Source organism: Cornus florida, unplaced genomic scaffold (assembly GCF_030987335.1).
Source record: "Cornus florida cultivar Cherokee Brave unplaced genomic scaffold, ASM3098733v1 CherokeeBrave_3.0.0_Hap2_Chr11, whole genome shotgun sequence".
Lineage (NCBI taxonomy): Eukaryota > Viridiplantae > Streptophyta > Magnoliopsida > Cornales > Cornaceae > Cornus > Cornus florida.
In genome coordinates, this window is record NW_026775581.1 from 28,442,730 (window position 1) to 28,458,222 (window position 15,493).

General features: G+C 38.0%; 1 protein-coding gene across 4 annotated transcripts in view; it reads left to right on the forward strand.

The window, feature by feature from the left end:
• LOC132287084 (probable cyclic nucleotide-gated ion channel 20, chloroplastic) overlaps positions 1-15,493 on the forward strand; it is a 148,288-nt gene that overhangs the window by 81,334 nt on the left and 51,461 nt on the right. For 3 of the 4 annotated variants that reach the window (XM_059789579.1, XM_059789577.1, XM_059789580.1), the window contains one exon: positions 4,265-4,342. The exons of the other annotated variant lie outside the window; for it this stretch is intronic. In XM_059789579.1, coding sequence (XP_059645562.1) covers positions 4,265-4,342 — 78 coding nt within the window. The remainder of the gene's footprint in view (positions 1-4,264; positions 4,343-15,493) is intronic. 4 annotated transcript variants of the gene reach the window in all.

Sequence of the window (15,493 nt, forward strand, 5' to 3'; positions counted from 1 at the left end):
CTACCATTGTATTGTGTATGAAAAGAGAGATTATAATGAAAAATATGTAGTCTTTTGGGCTCTTTGTGACGTGGATGTAGGCCCCAGTGGCTGAACCACGTAATAGCTGTGTGTTCTTCCTGTTTCATTTCTCTCTTCACTTATCTTTTATTATTTACAACATGGTATCAGAGCCTAATTTCTCTTCCTAGGTTCTAAGGACCCCTTTTTGGGGTATTCTCTTAGCATCTGAAATGTTGGTAAGGGTTTCTCGATGTTATTTATGATTTGTTTGGGGTGCTGGTATGTTCAATAGCATTGTTCTTCCCCTCCGCTGTGTCTTCGAAAGTTTATTGACTTGTTTGGGCTGCCAATGTATTCGGTAGCATTGTCTTCGCCTTTGTCGTGTCTCCAGCAGTTTTTATTGACTTGTTTGGGCTGCCGGTGTGTTCAATAGTATTGTCTTCGCCTTTGTCGTGTCTCCGACAGTTTTTATTGACTTGTTTGGGCTGCCGATGTGTTCAATAGCATTGTTCTTCGCCTTTTCCGTGTCTTCGACTGTTTTTTTTTTACTTGTTTTGGCTGCCGATGTGTTTGGTAGCAATATTCTTTGCCTTCTCTCTTCTCGCTTCATCATTCACGCTTACTACTAGTCGTCATCTTAATGGCAAGTTGGGCATTCTTTCTCCAACTTGAGGGGGAGTATTGAAGATTTTATGGAGGAATCAGTTGAGGAAATTTTTTTGGTAATTGATGTTGTTTCCTATAATTGTTGAAGATTTATTGTTACTGGAGGAATCATGTTAAAATTAGATACGGAAATAAGAAATGCAAATAGGAAAAGGGAAGAGAGAAAACACAGGCATATACATGGTTCAGCACTAAGGCCTATGGAGAAGAGCGACTAAAGGCTACATTTTTATTATTCAGATCTATATATTGCTTGATTACAAGGAGCCTATATATAGGCATAGTAAAGATAAGAATATATTAAAGGTGTACAATAGTCAAAGGAGGCAGCATGATTGGTGGAGGATTTTGCTCTACCGTTATATAGAAATATTTATAATTGGAAGGAAATTGACTGGACACTATGATTGGTGGAGGATTTTGCTCCACAATTATATAGAAATATTTATATATTTCAACACTCCCCCTCAAGTTGGAGCATGAATATCATGAATGCCCAACTTGCTAAAGAAACGCCTTGAAAGATGATGAAAAGGTGTCCGGAACAAACTGGAACTCGCCGGGGAAAATGGCCGGAACTAAGCCGGGAAAAGACTGGAACATTGCCGGGAAAAGACCGGAACAATGCCGGGAAAAGACCAGAACTAAGCTGGGAAATGGCCGGAACAACGCCGAGAAATGGGCTGGAACAACATCGGGGAATGCCGAGGTGCTGAACCATCCAAAAAACGGACCGGAAGGGAAAGGAATGTGAAGACATGCAGAATATGCTTTTATGATAATAATACCAATACTCCCCCTCAAATTTTAGATGAGATTACAAGAACATCTAGACTCTGATACCATGTTAAAATTAGATGCGGAAATAAGAAATGCAAGTAGGAAAAAGGAAGAGAGAAAACACAGGCATATACATGGTTCGGCACTAAGGCCTACAGCTATGGACAAAGAGCCACTAAGGGCTACATTTTTATTATTTAGATCTATATATTCCTTGATTACAAGGAGCCTATATATAGGCATAGTAAATATAAGAATATATGGAAGGTGTACAATAGTCAAAGGAGGCAGTATGATTGGTGGAGGATTTTGCTCCACCGTTATATAGAAATATTTATAATTGGAAGGAAATTGACCGGATCACCATGATTGGTGGAGGATTTTGCTCCACAATTATATAGAAATATTTATATATTTTAACAAATCAGTAGAGAAAAATCCTCATTGTTTCCTATCTTCTATCTTTTCCTATCCTCGTCATTTCTTCTCCTATATAAAGGAGCCTCCACCATTGTGTTGTGTATGAAAACAGAGATTATAATGAAAGATATGTAGTCCTGCGGGCTCTTCGTGCTGTGAATGTAGGCTTTAGTGGCTGAACCACGTAATAGCTGTGTGTTCTTCCTGTTCCATTTCTCTCTTCACTTATCACTTATTATTTACAACAAGATTGATGATTGGTAAAAAAGGAAAGCATAAAATGAGTAGTGCATGCATTCATAACATTGTTAAAGTAGCATCCAGTGAAGATAAAACTAGAGAATGTCGCTTGAGATAGTTCGGCTATATGCAATGAAGAACAACAATTGCACTATGTAGTAAGAGAGACATGATCAAAATTGAGGGTAAGGCTTTAGAATAAATTGAGGCTACATTTGCCATCCCCAGCTAGTTGGAATAAGGTATTGACATGTGATTTGGTTTAAGACTTGGGGCTAGATCTGAGAAGAGATATAGCCAACTATATCACCAGTTTAAGTTATATTACAATTTACCAGTACTATAGAAGAAATACAATATAGAAGAAAGAGAAGAGAAATATGTAAAAGGTTTGAATGAGATTAAATCACTCATTCACAACTCTAGTATTTATAGATAAAAGGAGCACATGTTCATATTACAGGAAAAAAAATTAAATCAAATCACATCATATTCTATGGCTAGACATATGCGTAAATAAAGTCAAACTCTATGATTTGTGGCTATCAAATCTCTGCTAATATGGAAAGATATTCCATAATTTGTGGCTACCACATCTCTACTAACACTCCTCTTCAAGTTGGTGTGTGGATATCTGAGACACCCAACTTGGACAATGCATCCTCAAAACATAATCTTGCTGATGCCCTTTGTAAGAATTTCTACAAGATGAGAAGTGCAAAATAAAAAATGTTTCCTCAGACCATAAACAACCAACCATGTCTCCTTAGACCGTAAACAACCAACAATGTCTCCTCAGACCATTTTCCTTCATACACATTTTTTAAATTTTGTAGATAGAAGAATCAACAATGTCTCCTGAAACCATTCCCCTTCATACATATATTAAACAATGTAGATGGAAGAATAAAAAATGTTTCCTCAGACTATAGAAAAAGAAAAAAAAAGCAACCATGTCCCCTTAGACCATTTCCGAATGGGTGGTCCCGAACTCGCAATGTTCTCATTGAGGTTGGACCGCCTTGCTTACTCGACACCTCTCCTTAGACCATTATCGAATGGGTGATGCCGAACTTGCAATGCCTTCATTGCAGTCGACCACCCTGGCTCTGATATCAAGAAGAAATACAATATAGAAGAAAGAGAAGAGAAATATGTAAAATGTTTGAATTAGATTAAATCACTCATTCACAACTCTAGTATTTATAGATAAAAAGAGCACATGCTCATATTACAAGAAAGGAAATTAAATCAAATCACAGCATATTCTATGGCTAGACAAATGTGTAAATAAAGTTAAACTCCATGATTTGTGGCTATCAAATCTCTGCTAATATGGTAAGTTATTCCATAATTTGTGGCTACCACATCTCTGCTAACAAGTACTTTGGCTCATCTAACAATTTGAGGGTAGTAAATGACATACAAGGAATTCAAGCTAAATTTTATTGGAGAAAAGGTATTTGCAGAAACTGTGCATTAAGTATGTAAACCAAATTGACCAATGAATAGAAGAAGTTTGCGGGAAAAATGAGTAGTCAGGGCAGAAAAACCCTATATTGCAAATGGAAGTGATAGGTTCCATTCAGTTACTAATATTAATGCACAAAACTTTAAAAAAGATGGTAGGTAATACCAAAACAACAGATTTCAAGTTTCATGGAAAGCCATGGCCAAATGAAAAGAAATAAGCAATATAATCTATATTATGTTTTTCCCACTTGCTGTTTATAACTTTTTCCTCTTTTGTTTATAAAAATATCCCAACCAATTTCAAGATCTTTCTTTTCCTTGGTATTAAAGCTAGCATTCCTTTAAGTTTTCCCAGCATGGTCATCTTTTAGTAAGGAATTCATATTTAATCTCCAACCGCCCTTCTACAAAATCCATGTTATTTAACTATAAGCGACTGCATATTGCAACTTGATAGTGAAGCCTACCATATCTGACAAGCATAATATCTCCATGATTGTCTGTAAGACAAGAACCCTTGTGAATTTTATGGCTTTGTTGTAGTGAATAAATTATGTCTGTAATAAATAAATCCAGATTTTTTATTACCTTGCCTACAGCTTGTCTTTCCAATGGTTAAGGTGGTTTGAATTAGGGAAAAGCATAAGGAAATTAAAATTCTGATCAATTATTACTCTTTCAGAAGGTTGGAACGGTCACTAAGGCGCCGTGATGTTGAGCAGTGGATGAGCCATCGGCGCTTGCCAGAAGAACTAAGAAGGTATCACCATTATCCTTTCTCTCTCTCATTCATTCCTTTTCTCCCGATTGTTTTTAGTGTATTATTCCTTTACTCACTGAAATTTTACTATCTAGTCTTAACTGCTTATAACTGGGATTTTTTCAACTTGACAAAGATAATTAAAGCCATATGCTTTCTCCATATCCACTCCTACGTTACATAGACTCTTAAAAAATGCTTGAAATATCCATGCTAGACATATGACTACTGAGACATAGATACGGTATATTTGTCCAAATCAATGCCTGGTTGTTACGCACCTAACAAACATATCCAACAGTTCATTTTATGATATTATTGTACTTAAAAATCACTTTTTATATTATCTTTGTTACATTAATACCTGAAAAAAAAATTATTTACGTTAAACACTCTTATGTTATGAAACCATCTTAACTATTGTGAAGACGTCAAAAAGTGTTGTTTTCATTGCCCTAGCTTTAGCTTTCTTCTTCTTTTCATCTTTTAAATCTTCTCTAGGTTTCTTATGACAGTCTCCTAGAAAGTGACCTCTTTAGCCACATTCCAGCACACTAATTCTTATCAATTTCTTTTACTTTTGTCCTTCCTAGGTTCAAATTTCTTTGTAGATTTACCTTTCTTGCTGTATTTATTTTTCAGAAACCTTTTAAACTTCCTAGCAAGTAAAGCAATTTCTTTATCAAAATCACAACTAGAATTATCACCAGTATCGTATTTAATTGCCATTGCAACATGTTTCTCAAATTCTTAGTCTAATTAGGTTTTTATTTTAGAGTTGTTTTTGTAGGAATGGGTTTCCAAAATTTCTTGGGAAGCATGTAAGACTTGAGATGTGTAGAGACTATAACCATTTTATAAAATTAGTATGAATGATATGTAGAGCGACATACAAAGGATGTAGAGACCAATACCTCAAGGGATTATGTCCAGTCCCTTCTTCCAATCTTCAAACCCACTTGCAAATCGTAGGATCTCCAAGCCTTCCTTGCCAGATCTCCTCTTCCTTACACCACCTTCTTCTTCCTTGCTCCGCCAACCTTCAATGTCCAAAGATATCACTTCTATGACCCATTTTTGAGATCTCTAAGCCTAGACTTGTGGGACTCTTAGAGAGAGAATGTAAGTGAGACTAGAGTGTATATATCTATATATATAGAGAGTCTTATGTAGAAGATGATGCTTTAGGGTTTATTGAAGATTTAATGGAGGAATTAGTGGAGGAAAATATTTCTGATGTTGTTTCAGTAGAAATATAAAAAGAAGAAAATTATGTAAAGACTTGAATGAGATGAATCACTCATTCACATCTCTAGTATTTATAGATAAAAAGAGCACATGCTCATATTACAAGAAAGGAAGCTAAATCAAATCTAAATTAAACCACAACATATTCTAAAGCATATTCTATGGCATATTCTATAGCATAATCAAATCTTTGTTAATATGGTAAGTTATTCCATAAATCGTGGATATCATATATGCTAACACTCCCCCTCAAGTTAGTGCCTGGATATCTGAAACGCCCAACTTGGACAATGCATTCTCAAACACAATCTTGCTGACGCCCTTTGTAAGAATGTTTGCAAGCTGCTGAGAGCTTGTGAAAAATGGAGTGCAAATTTGACCAGAGATAATCTTCTCTCGAATGAAGTGACGGTCCACCTCTATATGCTTAGTCCTGTCATGTTGAACGGGATTTGCTGCTATGCTAATGGCAGACTTGTTGTCGCAGTAGAGTGAGAATGGAAGCGACACTAGAAGGCACAAGTTTGTCATTAAGGTTTTTGTTGAGAATTCTTTCTTTTTTCTCAATACGTAGTGGAGACATGGATTTATCCATGAATAGCTGGCACCCTAATCTTAGGGTGTAAATGCTAGCTGATTGTTTTTCATATTTAATGTTGATTTGATTCTTTGTGTGTCGACTAGCCTAGTTTAATTCCTATTTATTTGTTGCTTGTTTTATTCCATCAATTTAGGAAATTGAGTAGCTGGTCTGTAGCCTCCAAATTTTCCTATTTATGTATTGTTTCTGTACAATTTCTAAATATGCAATAAGAGAATTTCTTCCTCTCTTTCTCTCGGAGTATTCACCTATCATCATTATGGTATCAGAGCAGAAATAAAGCTCTTGCTTTGATATGACATCTACTCAAGAAAAAAACATCCTCAGCCATGTCGGAGGATCCGAAGGCTCAGTCTTACCAATTACTGGGCACAAACTGAACGGAAACAATTTCCCACAATGGTCTCAATCCGTCATGATGTACGTTTGTGGCAAAGGAAAGGACGACTATCTCACCGGAGCGATTACTGCTCCAGCGAAAGAAGATCTAAAATTCAAAACTTGGAAAGCTGAGAACATGATGGTTATGTCATGGTTGGTTAATTCCATGACTACAGAGGTGGGAGAAAACTTCATGTTCTATGCAACAGCAAAGGAGATGTGGGATGCAGCAAGAGAGACTTATTCTGATAATGAAAATACATCAGAACTGATTGAAATTAAGGGTATCCTTCATGATCTACGACAAGGTGAGATGTCTGTTACCGAATATTTCAATATACTCACTCGTCATTGGCAGCAACTAGATATGTTCGAGACCTCTGTATGGGATACTCCCGGAGATGCAGAAAAATATAGAAAGATTGTCGAGAAAGAACGAATCTATAAGTTTCTGTTGGGTCTTAATAAAGACCTTGATGAAGGGGAAGAGTCCTCGGTATTAAACCTCGACCAAGCATCCGTGAAGTATTCTCAGAAGTTCAACGTGAGGAAAGCAGAAAAAAGGTGATGATGGGTAGCCAAAATCAACCTGCTTCAACAGAAGGATCAGCCTTGGTTACCCAAAACTCCAGTCCCTCAAACTATGACAATCATCCTCGGAAAGGCAGACCATGGTGTGACCATTGCCGCAAATCAGGTCATACCCGAGAAACATGCTGGAAAATACATGGAGCCATAGCTCCGGTGCCTTATCTCTCAACAAGGACCAAATGGAGCAGCTGATCAAACTCCTTAACCAGTTTAGCACAAATTCCAGCAATCCTTCGTCTTTCTTAGCCCAAAAAGGTAGTTTTAAAATTGCTTTAAGTGTCAACAAAAAGGAACCCTGGATCATTGATTCAGGATGGTTCATTATCTTCCGTTGCAGGAAAAGGCTCAATTCCAATTTCAAAGAGTCTAACCCTCAAATCTGTTCTTCATGTTCCTAATCTTTCATGTAATCTTTTGTCTATTAGCAAACTGACTAAGGATCTAGACTGTATTGCTAAATTCTCTAATTCCTTGTGTGAATTTCAGGAACTGTCTTCGGGGAGGACGATTGGCAGTGCTTGGGAATGTGAAGGGCTCTATTACTTTGATGAGGACATAGTCGTGAGTGGACAAGCTCAAAAAACAAGCTGTGAGAGTGAAGTTCTTTCTTTATCTGGAGAAAAAGAAATAATATTGTGGCATCGTAGACTTGGCCACCCTAGTTTTTCCTATTTAAAAAACCTATTTCCTTCATTATTCAAGAATAAAAATCCAGCCTTATTTCAATGTGAAATATGTCAACTTGCTAAACATCATCGTACTTTTTTTCCATCTCAACCGTATAAATCATCAAAACCTTTTTCCATCATTCATAGTGATATTTGGGGGCCTTCTAAAGTAACAACTTTTACTAGTAAAAAATGGTTTGTAACCTTCATTGATGATCACACCAGAATTTGTTGGGTCTCTCTCTTAAAAGAAAAATCTGAAACTGCACGTATTTTCAAAGAATTTCACTCCATGATCCAAAATCAGTTTCAAACAAAAATTCAAATATTAAGAACTGATAATGGTCGTGAATATTTTAACTCTGTTCTCAGTGAGTTTCTTAACAAACATGGCATTATTCATCAAAGCTCATGTGTGGATACCCCCCAACAAAATGGCCTCTCTGAAAGAAAAAACCGCCATCTCCTGGAAGTGGCTCGGTCTATCATGTTCACCTCAAATATGAAAAAAACTTTTTGGGGAGAAGCAATTCTCACTGCCTCTTATCTCATAAACCGTATGCCCACTAGAGTCCTAAATTATCAAACTCCCCTCAACTCCTTGATTGAAGCCTATCCTCATATACGTTTCATTAGCAAATTACCTCTCAAAGTGTTTGGTTGCACTGCTTTCGTCCATATACATAGCCATAACCGTGGCAAGCTTGATCCAAGAGCCATAAAATGTATGTTTGTAGGATACTCTCCTACTCAAAAGGGGTACAGATGTTATTCTCCAGAAAAAAGGAAATTTCTCACCTCCATGGATGTCACCTTTTTTGAGAACCAGTCATTTTTTTCAAAAACTGATCTTCAGAGGGAGCAACATATTTCGGAAGATCAGTTTTGGGATATTTCTATACCTAACTCAACCCCATCTCAACCAGATCAACCTCCGCGTTCTCCTCCTAATCCTACTATGCCATTAACATGTGAAAATTCTTAGATAGGGGGAGAACTTCAGCAGCCGAATGAACAAGAGCTACTGGTTTACACTCGACGAAATAATCAACAAGTAATAGAGCAACCACCACCTCAGCATCGCCAAGAATCCGAACCTCAGACAGTGACTCAAAATTCTGATTCAGGTAATCTCCCCTTCGAGTCTACTTCTATGCTTAATAATGAATTTGATCTAGATTTGCCAATTGCCCTTAGAAAAGGAATTCGATCATGCACCCTTCGTCCTATCTCTAGATTTGTTTCGTATAAAAAATTATCACCATCCTATAGAGCTTTTACCACTAATCTTTCCAGTGTCGAAATTCCAAATTCTATATAGGAGGCTCTATCTATTCCAGAGTGGAGAGAAGCTGTTAAAGAAAAAATGAGGGCTCTTGAAAAAAATGGCACGTAGGAATTGGTAAACTTGCCTACAGGAAAGAAAACAGTGGGATGTAAATGGGTCTTCACTGTGAAGTACAAATCTGATGGCTCTATTGAGAGATATAAAGCTAGACTTGTAGCGAAGGGATTTACTCAGACATATGGAGTGGACTACTAGGAGACTTTTGTACCGGTGGCAAAACTGAACACCATCCGAGTCCTTTTATCTTTCGCAGCAAATTTGGATTGGCCTTTACAACAACTAGATGTGAAGAATGCCTTTCTTAATGGAGATCTTGACGAGGACGTATACATGGACAGACCACCAGGATTTGAAAACAGGAGCGAATCTGGGAAAGTATGCAGACTGAGGAAATCCCTTTATGGGTTGAAACAGTCACCACGTGCTTGGTTTGAAAAATTCACTAAAGCAATTCGCAGCCATGGATACAGTCAAACTCAAGCAGATCATACTTTATTCTATAAACAATCTCGTGAAGGGAAAGTCACAATATTAATTGTTTATGTTGATGATATAATCCTCACAGGTAATGATCTTGAAGAAATGGAACTATTGAAGAAGACTCTGGCTAGTGAATTCGAGATTAAAGATCTTGGTTTCTTAAAATATTTTTTGGGCATGGAAGTTGCAAGAACCAGTAAAGGAATCTCAGTCTCTCAGCGAAAATACACTCTGGATTTAGTAAAGGAGACAGGTATGCTTGGCTGTAAACCTGTTGACACTCCGATGGATCCTAATCAAAAGCTAGGACTGACAGAAGGTGGAACTCCTGTGGATAAAGGCATGTATCAGCGATTGATTGGAAAGCTGATCTATTTGTCTCACACACGTCCAGACATAGCCTTCGCAATTAGTGCAGTCAGTCAATTCATGCATTCTCCTGGAAAGGATCACTTAAAAGCCGTGTACAGAATCCTCAAGTACCTCAAAAGAACTCCTAGTAAAGGCCTGTTTTTTGGAAAACATGAAGAGAAGAAAATTGAGCCATACACAGATGCTGATTGGGCAAGTTCAATTACAGATAGAAGGTCCAATACTGGTTACTGTACGTTTGTTTGGGGAAACCTAGTAACTTGGCGAAGTAAAAAGCAAGCAGTTGTTGCTAGAAGCAGTGCAGAGGCTGAATTTAGAGCTATGGCTCAGGGTATTTGTGAATTATTGTGGTTAAAGTTATTATTACAAGAATTAAAAATTGAAGCAAATCTACCTATGAAGCTGTACAGTGATAATAAGGCTGCGATCAGTATAGCTCATAACCCTGTTCATCACGATCGAACAAAGCATGTGGAAGTAGATCGTCATTTTATCAAAGAGAAAATTGAAGAAGGAACAATCTGTATGACATTTGTTCCTACAAGTAGCCAAACTGCTGATATCTTGACAAAGGGCCTACCGAGATTGAATTTCGAAAAATTAGGAGCCAAGCTGGGCATGATCGACATCTATACTCCAGCTTGAGGGGGATTGTTGAGAATTCTTTCTTTTTTCTCAATACTTAGTGGAGACATGGATTTATCCATGAATAGCTAGCACCCTAATCTTAGGGTGTAAATGCTAGCTGATTTTTTTCATATTTAATGTTGATTTGATTCTTTGTGTGTTGACTTTCTTAGTTTAATTCCTACTTATTTGTTGCTTGTTTTATTCCATCAATTTAGGAAATTGAGTAGCTGGTCTGTAGCCTCCAAATTTTCCTATTTATGTATTGTTTCTGTACAATTTTTAAATATGCAATAAGAGAATTTCTTCTTCTCTTTCTCTTGGAGTATTCACCTATCATCATTAGTTTTCATCCATAGCAACTCACATACCCCCAGAGCCGTAGCCCTATACTCTGCCTCTGCACTAGATTGAGAGACAACATCCTGCTTCTTACTGCGCCAAGTAACCAAGTTACCACCAATAGTGGTACAATAACTCGAAGTTGATCTCCTATCTGAAATTGATCTTGCAGAATCAGCATTTGTCCAAGCCTCAACACGTAAGTGACCATGATTGGCAAACAAAATACCACGGTTCGGACACCTTTTTAAGTAGCGAAGGATCCGAATAGCTACATTAACGTGAGGGGTATGAGGAGAGTGTATGAATTGGCTCACGACACTCACGGCATAAGTAATGTCAGGCCGAGTCATGGATAACTAGATAAGCTTCCCCACAAGCCGTTGATACTGACCAACATCTGACAATAACTCCCCCTCACAATCAGCTAATCGATGATTCTGCTCAATCGAAGTATCAGCAGGATGAGCGCCAAGCTAACCGGAAGCAGAAAGCAAATCAAGAACATACTTGCATTGAGAGATGAAAATGCCAGCCTTGGAGCGAGCCACCTCAATGCCCAAGAAGTACCGTAGGGAACCAAGATCCCTAATCTCAAACTGACAGCCAAGATAGCTCTTAACCTCAACAATTCCGGTAGTATCATTGCCGGTAAGAACAATAACATCGACATACACAATGAGAGCAACTGTTTTATCGCCTGAATGACGTAAAAACAAGGTATGATCAACTGCACTTTAATGGAAACCAAACTTGAGCATGGCAATGCCAAAGCAATCGGACCAAGCTCGAGGAGACTACTTGAGGCTATACTGAGAACAACGAAGATGACATACCATACTAGAATGAGCAGGAGAACGAAAGGCCGGAGGAGGAACCATGTACACCTCCTGCAAATCACCATTGAGAAAGGCATTCTTGACATCTAACTGAAATAGAGGCCAAGATCGAATCACAGCAACGGAAAATAATACACGAATGGTATTCATCCTGGCAACATGGGGCAAAAGTCTCCTGATAATATGTGCCATAGGTCTAAGCATAACCCTTGGCAACCAACCGGGCCTTGTAACAAGTTGACCCTTCTGGCTTAACTGTAAGCACTCAACGACAACCCACAGCCTTTTGTCCAATAGGAAGCGGAACCATGTCCCAAAGTCTGATTTTTCTCAAGTGCTTGTCGTTCTTCTGTCATAGCATCACGCCATTGAGGTTTTGCTAGTGCATCTGTAACATTACAAGGAAGAGGAACCAAGATAGCAGAAACAAGAAAACTCCGATAGGAGGGTGAGAGAGCATAATTAGAAACAAAATTAGAAATTAGGTATGTACAAGAACGTTTACCCTTTTGAAGAGCAATGGGGCGATCATCAACCGAAACAATAGCTTGAGAAGGCGGAGCTGGTGTTGAAGGAACAGGGCAGTCGATCGTGGGAGTAGAAGCTTATACCTGTTGTCTCTCCGACTATAAACCTGTCAAAAAGGAACAATTCCCCTTGCTGGAGGGGTATCACGAGGAGGAATCATGGAAGACGAAATAGGTAACGGTAGAGGAATTGAAGACGAAAGAAGGTGATCATCCATTATATTCAATGGGAACCATTCATTTTGAGAACCAACTGAACCACTATAGTATGGTGTATACTCAAAGAAAGAAACATCCATGGATATAAACCTCCGACGACTGGGAGGATGGTAAAACCTATAACCTTTTTGAGAGTGATAATAGCCCAAAAACACACACTTCAAAGCCTTGGGGTCAAGGTTTGTATGAGTCTGCCCCAACTGCTGAACAAAGCACACACATCCGAAAACTCGCGGAGGAATAAAAAAAAGAGATGAATTGGGATGTAAAATTGAGAGTGAGGCTGCAACGTTAAGAACCCTAGAAGGAGTTCTATTAATGATGTAAACAGCTGTAAGAACTGCATCTCCCAAAAATGATTGGAGAACATTCATGCGAATGCAGATTACTCTGGCAAAGTCAAGGATTTGGTGATTCTTTCTCTCAAAACGGCTATTCTGTTGAGGAGTTTTAACGTTAGCCATCTGATGCTCAATCTAAAATTCTGTACATAACCGATGTACCTCCCCATAAGTGTACTCTGTACCCCGGTCAGCTCTGAATTTTTTAATGGTACGACCATATTGAGTCTGAACCATTGCTATAAAATTTTTAAAAATGGTGTATACCTCATTTTTGTTTTCATAAGATAAACCCATGTAACACTACTATGATCGTCAATGAACAACACGAAATATCGAAATCCAAGACTAGAAGTAATTGGGCAAGGACCTTACACATCTGAATGAACAAGATCAAAAGGTGTTAAAGCAGGTTTATTACTACTAGCAGGATAAAGCTCACACTGCCAATGAGACTGGTTGTGTGACAAAATGTGCAGAGGATCGAGGCTGTTCTTTTTGTTACGGTGGGCGTCCATGTAGAGCATAACAACGAGATTTAATATGGCCAATTTTTCAGCAATGGTCACACTGTCCGCATTGTCATCCCAAAGGAGGACCGGTGGTAGAGCCCTGAACTGAATGGGATGGTGCAGTTCCTGAAAGGTTTGGAAACCGAACTGCCATAGTAGAACGATCAACATAAGCAACACCTAATGGATGAGTCCGACGGCTCTCATCTGACAACACATAAGAGTATGCATCCTCAAGAGTAGGGAATGATGATAAGCCCAATAAATGAACACGAGCATACTCAAACTCGTCATTTAACCCGGCAAGAAACTGAAACACTTGATTCTTCTCCAAAATCCTTGCATATAAAACTGCATATCCTTCCAAGAGTGGAAGGAATCGTAATATGACATCTCCTCCCAAATAGCACGAAGCTTGGCGATGTAACCTGAAACTGTCAAGTCATCTTAAGAAATCCTGGTGATATCTCGCCCCAGCTGGAAAATCCGTCCTTTATTCTGCCTCTGTGAATAAGTGCGTTGAACTGAATCCCAAATCTGCTCAGCAATCTTCGTAAACACATAGCCAACATCTATGTTTGGTTGCATCGAATTGACTAACTAAGTCATATCCATAGCGTTATCTATAAACCACTGTGGATATGCCATCTCTGACTCAGCTGGCTCTTTCTCAAAACCAGTAATATAACCAATATTGCCTTTGCCACCAATGAACATCTTGGCAGACTGTGCTAAAATTAAATAGTTGGAACCATCCAACTTCACTGTGGTGATTTGAAGTCTTGGATTTTCTGATGAGTTGGGAAAAATGGCACCACCACCCACAGAACTTGAGCCAAGAGAATTAACAGTGGAAGACCCTAAATCTGCCATAATCTGTCACATGACAATAAAAAATTCCAAAAACACCACAAATTATGTTAATAAATCAAAGGGTCTCCTCAGACCATAAACAATAACAATGTCTCCTCAGACCATTCCCGAAAATCCAAATACATACTTTTTTTAAGGAGGATTGCTCACTTACATATAGCCAGACAACCTCCTTCTTAATATTCAAAAACTCTTTGTATACTAATTTTTTTTTTTTACCCAAGCCCTTCTAGGTGTTGAGACCAACTATCTCAATTTACCCAACCCTAGAAGAGTAAAAAAGAAATTGTAAAACTTAAAAATACCTGTTTTCGATCACTAAACAGCAACACAGAAAAACATGTGTTGACAATGTCAAATGATGTCTCAAACAACCTAAGGTGATTGTCGTACAAGTAACAAGGCTGCTGAAAGTTGTGGAAAGGTGTTGGCTCTGATACCAAGTAGAAATATAAAAAGAAGAAAAAAGAGAGAATTGTGTAAAGGCTTGAATGAGATGAATCACTCATTCACAGCTTTAGTATTTATAGATAAAAAGAGCACATGCTCATATTACAAGAAAGGAAACTAAATCAAATCACAACATATTCTAAAGCATATTCTATGGCATATTCTATAGCATAATCAAATCTCTGCTAATATGGTAAGTCATTTCATAAATCGTGGATATCAAATATGCGAACAGTTTCCTATTATTGAAGATTTGGTGTTACTCAGTGGAGAAAAATCCTCCTTGTTTCCTATTTTCTAATTCTTTTCATTCTTATAATTTCTTCTCCTATATAAAGGAGCCTCAACCATTGTATTGTGTATAAATTGAGAGAGTATTATAAAAGTGATGTAGCCCTTTGGGCTTTTTATGCCGTAGATGTAGGCCCTAGTGGCTGAACCATATAATATTTGTGTGTTCTACTTGTTCTATTTATCTCTTCTCTTCCGTTTTATGCTTTACAACATGGTATTAGAGCCTAATTTCTTTTCCTAGGTTCGGACCCCTATTTTGGGTTATTCCCTTAGCTTCTGAAATGTTGCTAAAGGTTTTTCAGTGCTATTTGTACTTATTTGGACTGCCGGTTTGTTCAGCAGTAATGTTCTTTGCCTTTGCCTTGTCTCCGACAGTTTTTATTAACTTATTTGGGCTGTCGGTGTGTTCAATAGCATTGTTTTTCGTCTTTACCGTGT